We start from the raw sequence: 20738 nt of genomic DNA, 5'->3' as shown, positions 1-20738 counted from the left end.
ACAGGCAGGTGATATATTTCTGAGAAGTATGATCAATCTCATCAAACATTATCAGCTTTGGATATGTTTCTTCTTTGTCCGTGTTACTGTCTCAGATGGGAAGGTATTGCGTGTTTCAAGGTACAGTGTTGAGATTGCCCAGCCTTACCTGCTGTCATGCACTACCTGTATCAGGTATGTAGAGATCCAGGTCACCTGGATCAATACTATACAGCATCAATATTGTAGGTGCAGTGTAGGGCTGACATTCCTACCCTACTGTTTGTGTAGCAAGGCCTTCCACTCTCTGAGTTATAGTAACATCTGCCTCTGCTTATGTGTTGCCATGGAAACCTGTTGGCGAGAATTTCTGTCTTTGTTACGAAAATATTTGTGGATACCATTGTTGTTATCCCTCATTGCTGCTTTGTTGGGGGGTTGGCAGAGTTTTGTGGGCAGATTGCTGGAGCATCCAGCACCTGACGGCTTACCTGTAGAGTCCATTCACTTTGTCTTCTGCTAGTTATTGCTTGCTGTCACAGTAGGTTTCCCATCACAACAGCTGTTGACCTACTGGACTTGATCTAATATGAGCTGCTTTCTACCTCCCTTCCCTTCCTACTGGAATATTGGCTGATGTTGGTGGCCATCCCAAACGTACCTGCATGGGTCGGGAGGTGTCCAATACACATTCACAGTATTGGTGGTCAGGTGTCCAGTCCAAACTTGCATATGTGGTTAGGCACCCAGTCCAAACTCACTTAGGTGATCAGGAGTCCTTTCCAAACTCACATAGGTGGTCAGGACTCCAGTCCAAATGCACATAGGTGGTCAGGTGTCCTGTCCAAACTTAAGGTGTGTATTATGAGGTGTCTTGTCCCAACGTGTGTTTTTGTTTGTGTCGTCACACTTACCTCCATGATGGAGGGGTGTCCTTAGGAGTCCTCTAGCCCTGTGCAGGTGCCATTAGCTCACAAACTGTTCCAGATTCCCATAAATCACATGTTTATTTATTGCTATTGGCAGATTGTTTATTTTGATATATAATAATATATTGTATTCTTAAATATCCTAAGGAGTTCAATAAGAACACAGTTAAAAATGCAGGTATAAAACCAGGTAAGAAAGTTACATTTGTACAGTGTGTGTGGAGAGGCAGAGATGTTACTGAATAACCTGCCCTACATTCCACATGTGCTGCCTTGTACATACTCAACATTCCCATCCCAGCTTAATTCCATGTAGGACAAGTTGTACACTACATCGACAGCCTGCTGATGAATATTCCTTTTATTACAATAGAGCTATAAAAATACCGCTATATGTACAGAGAGCATCATGTCAAGTGATAATGGAAACAACTTGTGTTTTCCAAACTGTCCAGGACTTTCTTTCTAATGGAAAATACCATGAATTATTTAATTTTAGCATCACATCTGTGCTTTGCACCCAAGCCTCTGTATATTACCCCAAATTTTCTACATTGTTTAAATAATGTGAATGGCTGTTGATCACCACAAAACTCTAAATTAATTGTTTGCAGTCTAGAACTTGGTGAGTCACTGGTGAAAAGATTTAGCTTGATAACAATGTCTACCTTGTTGTATGTAGTAAACAAAGAATTGTTACCCATAAAATTGTAAACCTCATCATTATCCTCTATGCTCTTAGCTAGGAATTGTTATCTATAAAGTTGTGTACTTCATTATTATCCTCTAAATTGTCAAAAGAACCTGTATTGCTTTTAGTGTTTCATGAATTACCACAAACTCTATACATCACCTCAGAAACTGTGCGTCTTGCCTCAGAGTCACTGAAGCCAGTTGATTTGCTGTCATACCACCATGTATTGGTGTGCAACTATATGCATGAATCCCCTGAGAGAGGTGTTGTGTACAGGGAGTGTATTGATGTTATCCCACCATTGTTCACAGGTCATATTGTTGATTGCTTGTGTAAGATAGACAGCTCAGGTGTGATGATATGCTTGGTTTGTTATCAGTGATGACTGGTATGTGGCAAGTCCAGACAGGTGGACACAGGTTCATGGGCCATGTACAATAAAATGATGCTTGTTTATCATGTTAATTGGCCGTGTTTATGTTATCTTTGTATGTTAATGAACACTGAATTGACAGTTCCAACAGACTGAATCAAGTTATTGAAGCCTGCTTTCTCGAGCAGACGACTGATATGTTATGTTATATATCCACTTGGTGTTTATGGTTGCCTGCATTACATAGAAACATTGTTCAAGTTTCACATGTTAGTCCTAGGCCAAATGTTAGAAAAGTCCCTATCTTTTAGGATCTCTCAGCAGCAGTGAACGTGTTACTCAGTAATTAGTATGACACCTCCCACCCTCCAAAAATTCTTGTTGATGTGGAACTAGCAACAGGAGGTATCAGGTTACTAAAAACTAACTGGGTTCAGTCCACTGTTGAAACAGTGTCCACATGTTCATAAACAAACTGCTTGAGAATGATCACATTGTCTAATGTGTGGTGACAAGCACTGGTGTTCAACATGGTCAAGATATGCAGTATGGGTGATAAGGCTGGGTGTATCATATTACCTGATTTTCATGATATCTCTACATTTGGCCTAGGAGTAATGTATCCCATCATGATCTTGAGCAGCACCATACTGGCAGAATGAGGCATGATTCCTACTGCAAGGACATTAGTGTAGTTGGCCCTTTTGTGTATTGAGTGGCGGGGTGTCACTTGAACAAATTCTTTGCCCTTTCAAATGATAAAATGTTGTTTATTCTTAGCATTTTTGTAGCTTTTCATGTTTACAGGGGTGTAGCTAGGATTCTGAACTTGGAGACATTATAATGTCCATTTTAATGTATGTGAACTTGGACCAGTAACCCTATTTGCAGGATGTTCTAAGGGATACCTGTTAGTTAAGTGGACATTCCTATGGTGTGTTCCACAAAGCATGTGGTAACTTTAGGAGATCAGAACTCCACATTAAACATAACCTTGTAACTGTCATACAATCAGTTAGTGTAACTTTTGTCCTAGTCTACATGGTCTTGGACACTGTTCAGTTAATTATTAACTACTAGGCTGGTACACATCACAATACAATACAGGGGTCCCTTTCACAAAACTCTCGTAAGTCTAAGGTCTCGTAAGTTTTCTCGTATCATTCCTACTTCATACGTTACAGTATAGGAGGTACGAATGCTACGAGAAAACTTACGAGACCTTAGGCTTACGAGAGTTTTGTGAAAGGGGCCCCAGGCAGACAAAGTTGGTCTTGAATGGTTTGAACTGGATAAGATTTGATGGCCAGTCTCGTGTCACTTAGTGCTGCGAGTGGTGACTCTTCAAAGAGAGATTTATGAGCTTCTTACAACACTGAAGACAATGAATGCCAGTCTCCATGTACTGATCAACAGCCCCCTCTCATCTTTATTTGGTCATTATTGTAGGCTAACGGATCCATATGTATATGACAGTCCAGCTTTTGGCTGTTATTAGTGACCCACTATATTTTGCCGCTTTGACATAAGAATGACATTTACACATCTTTCTTCAGGTTTGTATCCTGTCCTATTTTGGCAAATGGTAGTAATAGAGGAGCACAGAGGAGCTGCAAAGTTCCTGTCAAATTTTGATTTACTATTTAAATTTACGGACTGTTTGGATTGGTTATGTATGTCATTTTCTGCACCCGACAATCCTGTTTTGAAGCTGGTATTTGTGTTGTTCCCAACAATCTTGCACTGTAGCAGGTATTTGTGATGTTCCCAACAATCCTGCACTGTAGCTGGTATTTGTGATGTTCCCAACAATCCTGCACTGTAGCTGGTGTTTGTGATGTTCCCAACAATCCTGCATAGTAGCTGGTATTTGTAACGTTCCCCCCAATGGTGCACGGGGAACTGGTATTTGTAATGTTCCCGACAGTCATGCACTGTAGCTGGTATTTGTAATGCTCCCCCACAGTGGTGCACGGGAGCTGGTATTTGTAATGTTCCCGACAGTCATGCACTGTAGCTGTTATTTGATAGTTGAGCATTGTTGCTGGTCTATTGATAGTGGTAAATGTGTGGGTGTTCACTCAGCTCGGATTGATCAGCCATAAGTGAATTATTGTTGGCCCATGCAAAAACATGTTCATTAGTCAGCATCTCACTCTATTTAGGGTGCTGTCATCACAGTGTTAACTATAGTCATATATATTGCGATCTGCTTGATCGAATCATATGACTGTTTATTATCATAATGGTGATGTTTGGCGTACAGTGACTATATATGTTGTGTGTATTTACCACCGGATTCCAGATCCTTGTGTCATGTCTAGCAAACATTCTTGTGACGTACACGTCATTTGTTTATTATATGTATCCAGTGGAATTTGTACTTGGCACTTCCCCTCATGAGAGATCTTCCTGATCAGGTATCTTTTACATGAAACCATGAACATGCTTCTTGCCTCTGAAATAGAATTGGGTTAACCTTTCCTAACACTATTGAAAATCCTGTCATGTTAAGTCACTGGACACTGATGAGTGAATGTTGTTATCTGCTACACTGAAGGATATTTCAGCTGATCTGAAGGATCAAGGTTCAATCTGGAAAAGCAGTCTCTGATCTGGGTATTGATTATACACAGTTAGACAGATTTTTAGGGCTTCCTTTCAGAACAGGTGGTTTTTCAAGTGTCCCTAATGTTGTGTTCATGGCTGGATTGCTTGTGCTGTATTTCTCACCTATGTCCATGGGATAAATAATAAGCCACACTGCTTATTGTAAAATGGGTATTGGTAGGCCATAATGGCAGCTGAGCAGGGTTGATGGATTATGCCAGCAGGTCACTGAGCCATAAGCCAGCTGATTAGGATTATTCTAGCCGTAAGTCACAGAGCCGTAAGCCAGCTGATTAGGATTATTCTAGCCGTAAGTCACTGAGCCGTAAACCGGCTGATTAGGATTATTCTAGCCGTAAGTCACTGAGCCGTAAACCAGCTGATTAGGATTATTCTAGCTGTAAGTCACTGAGCCGTAAGCCGGCTGATTAGGATTATTCTAGCAGTAAGTCACTGAGCCGTAAGCTGGCTGATTAGGATCATTCTAGCCATAAGTCACAGAGCCGTAAGCCAGCTGATTAGGATTATTCTAGCCGTAAGTCACTGAGCCGTAAACCGGCTGATTAGGATTATTCTAGCCGTAAGTCACTGAGCCGTAAACCAGCTGATTAGGATTATTCTAGCTGTAAGTCACTGAGCCGTAAGGCGGCTGATTAGGATTATTCTAGCAGTAAGTCACTGAGCCGTAAGCTGGCTGATTAGGATCATTCTAGCCATAAGTCACAGAGCCGTAAGCCAGCTGATTAGGATTATTCTAGCCGTAAGTCACTGAGCCGTAAACCGGCTGATTAGGATTATTCTAGCCGTAAGTCACTGAGCCGTAAACCAGCTGATTAGGATTATTCTAGCCGTAAGTCACTGAGCCGTAACCCAGCTGATTAGGATTATACCAGCAAAACAGCACCCATTTGTTCATTTGTTCCCAGTTAACCTAATGCTTTCAAATGCCAACACAAACTATGCAGATTTAAATTAACAGTACTCCTCTTGCTGGTTGTAAGATAAAAAAGTCCTGAGAGTCTGGAGATAGTAATGTGAATAATACTGAATACTGATGACAGATGAGCTCATTAACTCCCACCATCACTCACTGATTCTCACTATCTCACTGATTCTCACTCATTCATCACACTCATTCTCACTATCTCACTTGTGACTGTGTGTTTGTGTTAATGCTGCTCTGAGAAATATCCCATGAATGTAATGACATCCGTAATCCCATGTGAAGCACTCTGTCACTTACATTATGAACTCAGTCCAAGGTCTGTGTAAGGTGATGTACGCTCTGTCCATATATTTGCCTTGTATGTCAAGCATTGGTAGCAGTGGACCAGTTCTAGTGCTGGTTTCTCTAATGCTAGACACTTGTTGACCTGTCAAAGTCCCGGGGTGGAATAGGCCTTCAGCAACCCATGCTTGCCATAAAAGGTGACTAACGGAATCGGGTGGTCAGTCTCACTGACTTGGTTGACACATGTCATCAGTTTCCAATTGCACAGATTGAAGCCTATGTTGTTGATCACTGGATTGTCTGGTCCCAACTCAATTATTTAGAGACCGCTGCCATACATGTAGCTGGAATACTACTGAGTGTGGCGTAAAACTAAACTAACTCACTCACTCAGGCAAGACACTTGTTAAAAAACGTTGAATATTTTTAGACCCAAATTGATAGATACAGTAATCTGAACCTATGGTTGTGCCTTTTGCTATTTATAGATTTTTGGCATTTTTATTTTTTTGTTTTTCCATGGAACATTTTTGGTCTTAGTCTAGTGGTGGGGTTTGTTCGTTTCCAGAGCATAACTAAAAAAACGTTCAATATTCTTCTGCAAAACTTGATAGATGTATCATTCAGAACCTAAGGTGGTGCCTTTTGCTATTTACAGGTGTGTGTGATTTATGGTTTTCTCGGTTTTCATGGAAACGTTAGTGTTTAACCTGGTCTCAAAAGTAAGAGTTGTGTTTCGTTTCCGGAGCACAACTCAAAAACCTCCCTAATATCTTTCAGCAAAACTTGGCAGATGTGTGTGGCAGACCCCAATGTGGTGCCTTTTGCTATTTGCAGGTTTTTGTGATTTATCATTTTCTGGGTTTCCATGGAAGCAATTCTGACTTAGTATCTTTCAACAAAACTTTGTAGATATTTGAGGTGGACCACAAAGTGGTGCCTTTTGCCATTTACATAGTTTTGGCATTTTTATTTTTACTCAGTTTCCATGGAAACAGTTTTGACTTGGTCTCAAAATGGAGGGATGGGCTTCATTTCTGGAGCACAACTAAAAAAGCATTTCAGATCTTTCAACAGATCGTGGCAGATATATGAGACAGATCTTGAAGTGGTGCCTTTTGCTGTTTACAGATATATGGTATTTATATTTTTCATGATTTCCATGGAAACGATTCAAACTTAGTCTAAAAAAATATCAAGTAGCCTTCAGATGATTTGTCCTTTCAAATATTTGGGGGCCGGGGGGATATGTCATCTTGTGATGACTTTGTTCATCTTCCCTGAAATTTATTGGGAACAAAAAGCACTTATTGTAACGTCAAACAAGACTTAAGTTTCACTTTCATTGAGAGTTTCATATAGGAACTCCAAAGTGCCTTGTGTCATGACACTCTATCAGACTGACATGGAGTAGTGGGAGGGGCAAGGGTGGCCTACTGGGTCAAGTGTTCACTGTAAATGTGACAGATCTAGGGTCAATTCCTGATTTCAGTACAAAATGTCCAATCCCTGGCATTTTGTTTCTTGAATTTCTTACCATTAACATTTGATGCATACTCTCTCGAAAGATGTGAAAGCACTTCACCCAATCAAAAAGCTGGGAATGAATTACGTTTTTAGTCCCTCCATGCACTAGGACAGCTAATTTCTTACAGTATCACCGAGTCAGTTGTAAACTTAAAATTTCTTTTTTCAAAAGTAGTTAAATGATATATAATAAGCATCACTTTCTTATCTTTGCTGCACTGGATGTGGTATTTCTACAGAATTTGGTATATTGATACTAGGCGTGAAACAAGCATTGCCAATGTACCCATTCTATATCACAGCTTCAGAACGTTTCCTTGAGTTGTGCTACATGCATGCTACAAGCGGCAATTTCTTTGCCCAGAACATACAGTATTGTTTGATGTTGAAATTGTGGCTAGTGAATAGATGTCAGTGAAAATATACAAATGTCAGTTTTTGAATAGCTTGGATTTTTAGTGTAGTAAATTTTTGTCTTGCTTAAGCGTTTCCATAAGTGTAAGCTAAAATATAATGTAAATGCTGCCATAAATACTTATTTTGGGAAGTTAGAGCAGGCTTCAATGGTTTGAGGAGAGATTGAAAGTGGATTTATTCTATCATGTTTAAAGTTGTAAAAATCATTTTGAAAAGTGTCATTTCAAAGCCAAAGTTCTCTCAGTAAGAAAGTTTATGGTTTCTGAATCTAGGCCTGTTATAACTTTTGTGGCATGTCGGCATGACATGACTCAACTTTTGGCCATTTTGTGTATGAATGGGGCTAGATAGCCTGGATTTTACTTTTCCCTTAATTGAATGATAAGCGTGTAATGGTGAGAGTAGAGGAAATGTCATATTGACACAAGTGCATCATGGGAGAGATTGTATAACAGCCAGGAGCTGCAGCTATTTGGGCTGTGTTGACTTTTACATACACTGGTGGAAGTTGCACACTTCTTCACGATGACTCACTTTACCTAGAGACCTGCACCATGTAGACTTGCTGCACTTACTCTTGGATACCTACAATGTACTTGCTACAGATATTGATGAGACATGGAAAATGTAGACTTACTACACCTACCCTTGGTTATATACAGTTTACTTTTTACAGCCATTGATAACCATGCACACATAATGTTGCCTTTTATGATTTTGATCAGGCAAGCTCAATGTAGACTTGCTACAGCTTTTTATGAGTGACTTGCTCAATGTACATGTACTGTAGCTATATATGCTACTGCTTTGTATGATCAGATATTCTCAATGTAGACTTAATGCAGCTCTGTATGATCAGATATTCTCAATGTAGACTTACTACAGCTCTTTATGATCAGATATTCTCAATGTAGACTTGCTCCAGCTCTGTATGATCAGACATACCCAGTGTAGACTACTACAGCTTTGACTATCAGGCATTGTCAATGTAGACTTGCTGTAGCTCTGTATGATCAGATATTCTCAATGTAGACTTGATGCAGCTCTGTATGATCAGACATTCTCAATGTCGACTTACTAGAGCTCTTTATGATCAGATATTCTCAATGTAGACTTGCTCCAGCTCTGTATGATCAGACATACTCAGTGTAGACTACTACAGCTTTGACTATCAGGCATTCTCAATGTAGACTTGCTGTAGCTCTGTATGATCAGACATACTCAATGTAGACTTGATGCAGCTCTGTATGATCAGACATACTCAATGTAGACTTGATACAGCTTGGTAGGATCAGACATTCTCAATGTAGACTTGCTACAGCTCTGTGTGATAAAACATTCAATGTAGACTCGTTTTATATTTGGTGGTCTTTTTTGTAAGTTTAGAGACATTTGAAATTACGTTTGCTGAATTTCTGTATGGTGATAGTGTAATAGGGGTATGTACGTCATCCATATCTCCACAAAAACTACTGTATGGAATTCATTCAGATTACGCATGTGCTGTATAGGGACCATGAAGGTGTGCATCTCATATTTTGATTTTGTATTTTGTTTATTTTTCAATTTTAGTGGCAATTGAACTTCCGTAAATTTTGTTGAATTTCTCTCTGAATATAGTGTTTTATGGGAGGTTACGTTATCCACTTCTCAGATACTTCTTTATGGAATTCATTTAGATTACACATGCTTTGTAGGGACACTAAAGGTGTGCATCTCATATTTTGATTTTGTATTGTATTTATTTTTCCAATTTTAATAGCGTTTGAACTTACATTAATTTTGTTGAATGTTTCTATTAATATTGTGTCATGGGGGATGAAGTCTATTCACTTCTCCACAAAAGCTGCTCAACAGAATTACAGTTTTTTGTAAGTTTTGAAACATTTCATAAATTAAGTCCACGTCCCCTGCTCAACAGGATTGATTAAGCTTATACATGTGTTTCATTGGGACTCAAAAGGTGTATATTCCTTAGTTGCATGGATGTTTATTGAACTTGTTTGGTAAAAATTAATCACGAAAGCACTCAGTGTGGAGGAACACTTCCTACAGCAACAGGGGCATCTGTGTCCCAGGACACAATTTTGTCTTGTTTAAGAGTTGGGATTGTGGTTCTTGATGGGTATTTGAGGGCTGGGATTGTGGTTCTTGATGGGTATTTGAGGGTTGGGATTGTGGTTCTTGATGGGTATTTGAGGGCTTGGATTGTAGTTCTTGATTGGTATTTGAGGGCTGGGATTGTGGTTCTTGATTGTTACCGGAGGGTTTGGATTGTGGTTCTTGATGGGTGCTTGAGGGCTGGGATTGTGGTTGCTGAAGAATATTTGATGGTTGTGTTTGTGGTCCTTTAGGGGTTGGGATTGTGGTTAATGAGAGGTATTTAAGGGTTGAGATTGTTGACTTTGAAGGGTATTTAGGAGTTTGTAAACAGGGTTGAGAACGTTTGAAAGTTGTAAAGAGAGTGAGTCACAGTCACCTACCCACTATACCTCATGTCTGTTTTGGTCTGTGCCACAGGACGTACCTAATTGCATCTGCCCGGACTGACTCAAGTCAATATTTATGTCTACACTCTGCCTTTATCTCTCGTGTCAATACTAGAGATGAATGGATGCAATACTGGGAATGGTGTTAATCATTTTACTGTCAGTTTTTCTCAGGCTCCTTCATGTAGCCACATTCAGATAGACATGTGTCATTGTGCTGCTGTGTCACCCTGCTTGAATCAGGCCTGAGAGTAGTTACAGTGAATGGCTCAAGTACTGGGTGGTGACCATTGTGGGGACACGTTTTTACATGGGAAAATTATCTTGTTGCAGATATTATTTTGTATAATGACAGTATATTTTGTGCTAGTTTTTTTGTCTTCATATTTGTCAGTGATAGGTTCTGGTTTATGGGTTTTTCGTTTCATCTGTATGATATGTCTATGTCTGTAGCGAAATCAAATTTTGGGGAGTAAAATTGTCAGGATCATATTTAAGGATTTAGAAACTAATTATAGAAAGCTACTTTTAAAGTATTTGGTGTATTTTTTGTTTATGAACTTCATACATATCTACTGTTTTTTAATAAAGAGAGAAGGGGAGTGAAATCAGTTGTTATGTGTCTGTGCTATTTGTTGCAGGATATTGCCAGTAAGGGGCTAAAGATGTGCAACAACCGCAGTGTTGAACTGGCAATCGAGAGCATCCACAAACTGCTGTGTCAGCAGAAGGAGGGCAAGAATGGAATCAACAAAGGTAAAGTACCTTGTCTGACTGTTTAGCATTCCATGAAGTAGTCACTTCAAGTAAGCCATGAAGTAGAAGACTTTTTGTAGTTGGAAATAACTAAAATCACTCACTATACTTGGAAATATTATTGAGATGACTATGATGAAAGTATCAGTGATTGTTTTCCTGTATGTAAATACTGATGTAAATCCAACATATGTCATATTTGGGATTTCACTTTCTTAGTAAAGTACAAATTCTAGTACTTTTTTCGGTTGAGTCCCATCCGGGATTTGAACCCGCACCCTCAGAGTCAGGCACCTAATCGCCAGCACACAAAGTCAGCCGCCTAGCCCGCTCAGCCACCGCGACTTCCACAAAAAATCCAGTTAGTGTATGTGGTTCTTTGCATCAGGACATTTCAAAATAGAGTCTAGGGATTGAGAAATACATGTACTTTAGTGTATATTCCTAGATGTAGTAAATGTTGTATTGTGCCCCATACATTGTGTGATGTTGCTTCATTGTGCTGTTTGTGTTTCTACAGTTTACAGTGGGTATAAAGTACATCGGAAACCCAGTTTCTCCAGTAGTCCTGCAGCATCAGACACAGCAAGCGTCCGATCGGACAGCCCAAGTCTCTCCAGTCTTGGCCGTCAGTACCCGGAATCATCACGCCAACAGACTACGATGATGAATGGTCATCAGACCCCACCCCCGCTGCCGCCACGTATGCCAATTGTGTCGCATACCCCACCCCGTGGACAGACACCCCCACCCCCTGGGCCACAACCGCAGTCTGACTCAGGGGGCAGTATGGGACATCCCTCCTCTGTGCTCAGCTCTGGTCAGTCAGGAAACCAACAAGTGGTCATCACCCAGGGCCATGTGAAAGAAATGATTAAAATCATGGGTAGAGAAGGGGGTAATGTAAGCAGACAGCAGCAGCAGCAGCAGCAGCAGCAGCAACAACAACAACAACAACATCAACATCAACAAACCATGTACCGCACAGGGCAGTATATTCATCCCCAACAATCAAGTCAAATCAACAGTGGGCCAGTGACTCCACAGCGCGGCATGAGTCCGGTGCCGTCTGGCAGACCTCCAGTAATAATGCATAATGGACAGCCACAGACTGTGCCGCAAAGTGCATCAGTGACCCAGCAATTCAAAGGTTTAACCATATCGCAGAATGGGGCGAATAGTAGCAATGGGAACACCAGGTTAACTATAAACTTTTCTCCTGGCCACCCGCCACCGCCCTATTCCCAGCCCCAGCCATCCCGCTCCACGGTCGTGCATATTCAGGGCAACCCCACTTCCTCGTCCTCCTCTTCCCATATTCCAGACTATTCAGTGAATGAAACTCAGATAACTGTCAAGAATGGAACATCACAAATGACAGGTGACAATGTGCAGATTCACTTCCCCAAGAAGGTGGCTGCTCCACCAGTGTCAGCAGCCATGCGTGCATTTGATCAACGACATGCACCAATTATTATGCAATCGGTGAAAAGTGAGAAGGTGACAAAACCGCAGCCACAAACGGCCACAGGTCCCATGTCTCCCCCAAGTCAGCCCACGAGCTCGACAGGGGGGTCCTACATATCATCTGTTCAAGCTCAGATCAACGCACACCAGTCTGCTCAACCACCACCTCTGCCACAGAGCAAGAACACTCGCAATGTGGAAATTCAAATCACACGAAACCCTCAAAATGGAGGGCATTATATTCCTGACCAGGTGGCTCACCTTCAGCAGCAGCATCAACAGCAACAGCACAGACCAACAATTAAGATTCAGATTGCAAACAACAAGAGTCAACAGCAGCAACAGCATGTGTACGCTCCCAACCACTGTCAAAGTGTTCAGATCCCTAATTTCGGACATAATTATGAATTTTACTCTCGGTCAGCTTCTGACACCCCTTCTACTCCACGTTCAGATTCTCCTGTGTCGAGGACAACCAACCAGTCTCCTTCTGTGTTATCAACTACTTCTACTCCATCAACAAACTCTGATGTTCCTGATAAGCCACCTCCACCCTACCCAGCGTGGTATCCGTCACACGCACATTTACCACAAAGTCAGCCTCCCATTCCGCCACGCGTTCCACTAACGCCACATGCAAAACCTCCACCACCACCACCCCCAAGCAGTCAATTCCAGGCACATATGGGGTCAAGACCACCCCCTCTTCCTCCACATATGTCTTCCCAGTTTCAGCCAGTGCCAAGTATGTCCCCCTCCTCACAGCCTCAACCTCCAGGGCAATTCATGCCCCAGGGTCATCACTTCTCAGCAATATCGTCACAGACGACACCAGTGGGCATCTCACGCTACCCTCCCCCAGCACCTGCCACGCCCACATCAGACTGCTCAAGTTGTCACCATACATCAGAACAAAATGATGAAACAGACACTGAAACCATTTCCTCAGATACCAGTACTAGTATATCACAAGAAAAACACAGATGCATGTCGCCTATTCCAGAGAGGCGACCAGATTATCGAGAACGTGACCGTTTAAGAAGTGACACTAAAGTGCGGAATTATTCGCCTCAGGCATTTAAATTCTTTATGGAACAACATGTAGAGAACGTACTGAAGTCATATCAGCAGCGTCTTCATCGACGGATGCAGCTTGAGAACGAGATGACCAAAGTCGGGTTGTCCGAGGAGGCTGCTCGGCAAATGAGGAGGATGCTGACACAAAAAGAATCCAACTACATTCGGTTGAAAAGAGCCAAGATGGACAAGTGCATGTTTGAAAAGATCAAAACACTTGGTGTTGGGGCGTTTGGGGAGGTTGCGTTAGTGCGAAAGAAGGACGTAGCAACACTTTATGCAATGAAGACGTTACGAAAGAGTGATGTGTTAAAACGGAACCAGGTTGCTCATGTGAAAGCTGAACGTGATATTTTAGCGGAGGCTGACAATGAATGGGTAGTTAAACTGTATTACTCATTCCAAGATCGGGATCACCTGTACTTTGTGATGGATTATGTTCCAGGAGGAGACTTAATGGGACTGCTCATTAAGTTTGAGATTTTAGACGAACCTCTGGCAAGGTTCTATATTGCTGAGTTAGTTCTGGCAATAGAAAGTGTTCACAAAATGGGATTTATTCATAGAGACATCAAACCAGACAACATCCTAATTGATAAAGAGGGGCATATCAAATTGACTGATTTTGGTTTATGTACCGGATTTCGATGGACCCACAATTCCAAATACTATCAAAAAGGTGAGTTTTCTTTGATGAATTTGATATGTAGTTGTTTGGTGTGTTCTGGCCAGCAGAATGGGTGACTGAGTCATCATAAGTGATTTAATTAGTATTTGTAGAGTTGTATTCTTTGGATATAACTGCCCACTGTCATTGTGGATTTGGGGTTTTTTTGCTCCAATTATGTTTCTAGATCTAATAGCACCATAGCTGTGCTTGTGGATTTTACCAAGCGTGTAAACTTCTGGCCTTCGTCCACATTATGGAGCCACACTTGGGTTTAACTAGAACAATCTTTACTGAAAGAGGGCATTATACCAAACTCACTCAATGTCTCCACTCATTTACTCACAAACCCTCTCTACTGCCTAATAATCAGTCAGGTTATGTACTATATGGTGATTCCCACAGTAAATATCAGTAGTGGTCAGTGACCCTTGTTATGTCAAACAAACTATGGTGTCACAGTTCAAGTTGTTAGAAATGGTGGCATGCACAGACATATACTAAATGCAGGTTTTGCATTCATCAAGTGGTTTAAGAAATTAGTTAACCACCATTTCTGCCATTCATGAGGTCACACTCAACTGTGTCTGGACCTATGAGAACTGCATGCTTGTCATAAGAGGTTACATACAAGACTTGGTTATCCTAGTTGTATCAATTGTTGCTCATGATATCAATCACTGGGAAAGCTGGCCCTAACCTCATTATTTACAGATAGCCATGATGCAATTGGCATATTGCTTAGTGCAACCACACTTAGCAATATTCCAGGAATATGGCGTCAGTCTGTAAATAATCGAGGTAGACCAGTCAGTCTGGTAATCAACATCATGAACATCGATCTATGCAATTGACCTGTGTGGAGCCATGACAACAGTGAACTGAAGCAGGTGTATTTGACACAAATGTTACTCACGACAATGCTGACAGTGACAGTAGCGAGTGTATGGATTAGAATTTCTTTAATATGTATATCACTACATTTCAGTAGGTGTCTTTACCATTACCAAGCTTGTTATCCATACAATTGCAACTTCTTCATAACCCAACTTCTGAAGAAACCTATCATACAGATACTACATGTCACCAGATATACTACTCAAAAGAGGTTAAGGACTGACAGATTCTTGTCACAGTTATTGTGTCATGCCAACCTCTTAAATACCACCCAATACTGTGAAACCAGTACAGGTGTGACAATACAGAAAATCGTGATACAATATGTATTGTGATATCTTGGAATGATATGAATTGATTCGATGCACATCATGATATGCTCTCTTCAGTTATTTTCTTTAAAATCCATATTTTTATATGAAGTAACAGTGTATGTTTTGACATAACCGTCAGTTTCTAGTGATACATATACAAATACATATTAGGATACAAAAAAAAGTAGGAATATATTTATCGTCCAGTATAGTATCACGATTATTGATGCTACGAAATGTCGTCACAGCTCTAGAAGCCATAACCGCCATACTCATATGACTGTTACAGTTAAATACTAATGTGAAATAATAGGTGGTATGCACATACATGCACACACTTTGAAAAAAATGAAAATAATACATCTGTATCATTTTCAAAATCCATGATGTGAGAACTACACTTTTTATTTATTTTGGCCTGAGATCTTACTGACCACATTTTATCTGAGTAGCAAATGAATACTCAGACATAAGTGAAACGTGTAGTGTGGTATATGTGGTATATGTGTTAAAAGAAGACTTATCAATCATGATCTTGGTCGAGATCCATATTTTTGTTATTTGCATGCATTCACAAAACTTTATGTAGGAGTGTATAGTGAGTATGTGAATTATGTCCAGTGATAAAAAAAGGTGGTACCAGTGCCTGTTGACAAACATTCTGAAAATGAAACTACTAAATGGTGCATTTATTTATTCCTTTATGTTAGACTGAGTTGTATCCCAAACAGTTTCTGAAGGGTTTTAGGTGGCTAGCTAAACATGGTCATGAAAATACATTTGATATACATTTTGTGTTTTGTGTCAGTTGAAATTTTTAATGTGAATTCCAGTTGGGACAGCATTGTCAAAACATACTCAAGCCAGCATTGTCCTTACTAGATGTTGTATGTTGGAGAAGAGTGCTTGCACAGTTCTCCATTGTTCTGCTGCTGGCTATTGAAGGAAAGTCAGTATACAATGTTCAACAGTGTAGTACTAATAGCATGTAACACACCCTGCCACACAAACATCTAGTGTTATTAGGGATATTTGACATTATTACCCCTTGTGGATGTCATGACAGCCTTGTAGAGACAAGAGTTCACTTTAGGTCAATGACTGATGTGTGTCAACAGGTTCAGTTCCAATTAATAAGACAGCTAAAATGTTTCTTGTCTTGGCATATCTTGTTGGACCTCAAATTATACCTTCATTACAGACATTTAAAGGTCTTTCAAAGGTCATTGAAGAATCTGAGGTTATATCAGTTTTTTAGTAGATAAGATGCAGCTTGTTGATTGGCTTCATGGTTTACATTTTGAGTGAGTTGGGTTTTACACTGTTTTTAGCAATGTTTCAGCAATATCTGGCACGGGCATTAGAAATGGACTTCACACATTGTACCATGAGGGGAATCAAACCACTAGGCTACCCTACCGTCCCTTACATTTTGTCACCTTATGAACAATAGTAAGAGGTTCCACATAGTCACTCACTCACTCCACATACTCACTGTACTATGAAACCCTGAGTACACCATGTTTTCACTTACACCTCACTCTGCTTGCTAGTCCTTGGGATTCCTTTCACCGTCTCCAAAATTCAGTTTCATTTGAAATAGAATTATATTTTTATTATAGGAGCATTTTCCTGTATAAAATTTGTCATTCCATTTTTATGGGTTTTGTTAACATGTTCAGCATAGTTTTCTTACAAGTGTGTTGCTTGTGTTGTGTACAGTTGACTTAACACAATTGTTTCCTTGTTTGGTCATCCACAGTTGTAAATATAGAATCTCACCCAGGTGTCTTCTGATATCAAATATTTCAACACAAGCTGATTAAAGTTAAAGTATTTTTACATTAATCAATGAATGTTAATACCAGTATATTTGATATCACAGGATACGAGAGTAAGATTTTATTTATCATCCAGAATCATTCTTCATCAGTTTTGTCTGTAAAGTAATGAGTTTATTTGAACACGTAACTGCTGTTGTGGTCGTTGAATTGTGACATCAATAACTTTGTGATGTCATATCATTGTTAGCGTCTTCCTAGTGGTGTGTTTCTCAATTATAGATATCACTTGTAGATCTCACATAAGTGATCTCTACCATGGAAGTCAGTTTTGGATTATAAATATGTGGTTAGTTCCAAATACTTCAAATTAAAATGTACCCTGTTTGCTAGTAGGTGAAATTTAAATAGGATTGGATGGATACATGTGTGGATGAATGGACTTATGTCATCATTCACTGTAGTTCATAATATCATCCACTTGCTGGCCTGGTATATACACAGGTTATTTACAGACCAATTTGATATAGGTGGACTATGGCTGCAGTGTTGGAAAAAGTCTCTTCTGATATCTTTCTTTATCATATCCAAGTCAGTTCAAAGTTTATCTCAGTATTTGTGTTGTGGCCTTCAATGCCTTTTGATAATTAGACAAGTCCAACATGCAGTAGCAAGTTATCCAATGAAGGTTGTTCATATGTGTATTAGTGACTCGTAGACACAGACACCAGAAACAGACGAACGTGACTCCATTCACAGTTGTTTCCCACAGGAGCATATGCAGTTGCAGTGATTAATTTAGTAAACAGTACCTCCACTGTTCATGAAAAACAAGAAGCATGAAACCAGATGCATGTTCCTCTCAACTCTAGCTGACTTGAACGTGGGCTGTGTGAACTCCTGTCATGGATGGGCCTTTGCTGTTTGTCAGCACTGACCTCGTCTTCAAAGCAGTTGATCTGATGAGCATATGTTTATTTCAGTAATAATATGTTACATATCAATGTGTTTTCTTATCTCTTTGGTAGGATTGCCGGAATTTGAAGGTCAAGGTCACAGCCTGTTCAAATAACTTGAAATATTATCATCAGATATTGACTAAACTAGATGTACATGGTCATGTTTTAGGGTAGATTTTTGTGAAAGGTCATGGTTGCTTGATTCATGATCATGAAATATTCATGAATAATATCTGAATAATGGTTCAGTTCTGTAACGCTTGTGTACACTCATTTAGTTTCCTTGAATGATTGATTTATTGCTGCAATATATAGCTTTTGTAAACCTTTGTTGAGTCTCATTCATGAAAATGCAAGCATCACTTGTGATTGTGTTAATATGTATTTACTGAAATGAAATGACTTCATTTTAATGTTTTCATTTGTGTTATTTCAAAATAAAGTCTTGATCTTAAATAATGAATAATTATGGGATTGATAAGAATGAAAACCCCAAACCTGCTTTTATTTCTGAGGATTAGTATTTAAATCATCTGTGTTGAGCAAAGATATTCTGTGTCAAATTTGACCTCAGGTCATAAGGTCAAGTCATGATTTCAAAATGGAAAGTTAGCAGTATGTTAACAGGTTATGCTTGCTTGTTTGTTTGCCTGAAGTCAGTTTCCATTTCTGAAAGGAGTACTCATGTTAAACTGGTGGAGCATGCCAGAGGGCAGAGGAAGGCAGTGGAGATCACTGCACACAAGACTTATCATTTATGTCATGACTGATAGAGCAAGATTGTATTCTGTGTAGATTTTTTAGTCTTGTAAGCTATGTTGTTTATGATTATCTCACCAGCAGTGATTTCTCTTTGTAGGATGTGACAACAAACCTTTCCATATCACCATGCAAACAAATTCCAAGTTCCGCACATCATCTAATTATTAATTCATTCTGACTTACGCCCTGATATGTTTGAATACAGCTAACCATTTGGAAGAGGAATATCAAACTGTGTGAATGGTTTGAATATATATATAGGAGTTGACTGGCCCACACACTCTGGCTGTGACCTCTGGGGTATAACACTTATTTCATCTTAAACATAGGAAATCTAAAATCTGATGATTCTTTATAACTTAACGCAAGCTAAAAGGAACATTTTGGTATAGCTCTATCAAGCGAGGATCAGTATTAGCATCTACAGTGAAATGTAGTATTCTTTGTCATATAGATGTTGTCTATTCATAAACATGCCATCTGTCATTTCTGTTCATCATACCAGCCTCTAAATACAACTCAAAGAAGTTGACACAAGTATTTCAACCTTTGGAAACAAATATTTATGCCACTCAGCCAAAACAATGTTTTACATTTGCAACCATACAATATGCAACCATTAGCATGGTTAACATAGCAGGAAAATACGTTTGAAAATATTTGAGAAAGATGGAAGATCAGTCTATGTTGGGACTTCGGTGTTATTTTTGGTGATCCCAATAAATGTTTATTCCTTACAATTTTCACTCAGTTTCTTTAGTGATTGTAGCGAGGGACAATAAAGAAAAATTCTGCGTACATTGTCATACAAGGCGATAAGTACAAGGTCATTGCACACATGAATCTAAGTTAACTATATATGAAGGCTCACAAGGCCTTGGTAAGAGGTATGTGTTGCTACTAAATAGGGCTGTTTGATTGTCTTACATTCCATCAGTGGGCCTGGTATTTACATGCACTACACTGTATAGCTGTCCACACTGGGTCAAGTATTGTCACAGGGCTGTAACACGAGCAATGTGGGTCAGCTGTAACTGCTGGAGGTCATGCTGACTTTGTTCATAAAGATAAACTCACACCTCAGTACATTGTTTCGTTGCTATATATACGTAGGGATTAAGGTACTGTAAACTTACAAGGGTTCATGTTTCCTGGTATTTCGGAAACCAAGAGGGAGTCATGCCAGACCAGAAATAGTGTGTGGTGTAAGGGAGATAACTCTAGTATTTTTTTAATGTATTAGTGGACTTTTAGTGCAGTATTGGCGTTAAAGTTGTCAGGAACTGTTACATTCAACATGTATTTAACACTTTATTACTTTATATTTTGTGATTAATTTGAGTAGCCGTTGTGTATGTTTGTTTAATTAAAATGATTTCACCAAAGTTGGTAAGAGAAGTTACAGCACTCAAAAGCCTTATATGGACTCTGAATTGTTTATAGAATTAAAGTGATTGCATTTTCAAAATATATCAAAGTACCATAAGGTTCAGTGAAAATGAACAGCCATCAAGATGATATGATTTCACTGGCATTTTGTTCATGCAACATCCTGTGTGATGTGATTTATTTTGTACTTTAGCACAATGTGCTACAATCTGCTTGGAGTTCAGTCATTAGGCGTCACAGGAAACACGTGATTTATAGGTGTGAGACCAGGTATACCCCATTTAAGGTTTAAATGGCTTCATAAACCTACCTAATGGCTTGTGGATTTCGTCAGAGTTGTAAGATCTAAGACCTGCATATCGTCTGGCCACTTCCCACATTGACACAGTGTGATGTACTGGAATACTGCTTGACAGTAGC

The 20738-nt window shown here is 39.7% G+C and overlaps 1 protein-coding gene across 1 annotated transcript in view; it reads left to right on the top strand.

Annotated features, from left to right (window-relative positions):
• Positions 1-20738, top strand: part of LOC137287489 (serine/threonine-protein kinase LATS1-like) — a 37524-nt gene that overhangs the window by 13345 nt on the left and 3441 nt on the right. The window contains exons 3-4 of the mRNA XM_067819822.1: positions 10891-11005; positions 11526-14228. Coding sequence (XP_067675923.1) covers positions 10891-11005; positions 11526-14228 — 2818 coding nt within the window. The remainder of the gene's footprint in view (positions 1-10890; positions 11006-11525; positions 14229-20738) is intronic.

The sequence above is a fragment of the Haliotis asinina genome, chromosome 6 (assembly GCF_037392515.1).
Source record: "Haliotis asinina isolate JCU_RB_2024 chromosome 6, JCU_Hal_asi_v2, whole genome shotgun sequence".
Classification (NCBI taxonomy): domain Eukaryota; kingdom Metazoa; phylum Mollusca; class Gastropoda; order Lepetellida; family Haliotidae; genus Haliotis; species Haliotis asinina.
This window is presented reverse-complemented; position numbering and strand designations above follow the sequence as displayed.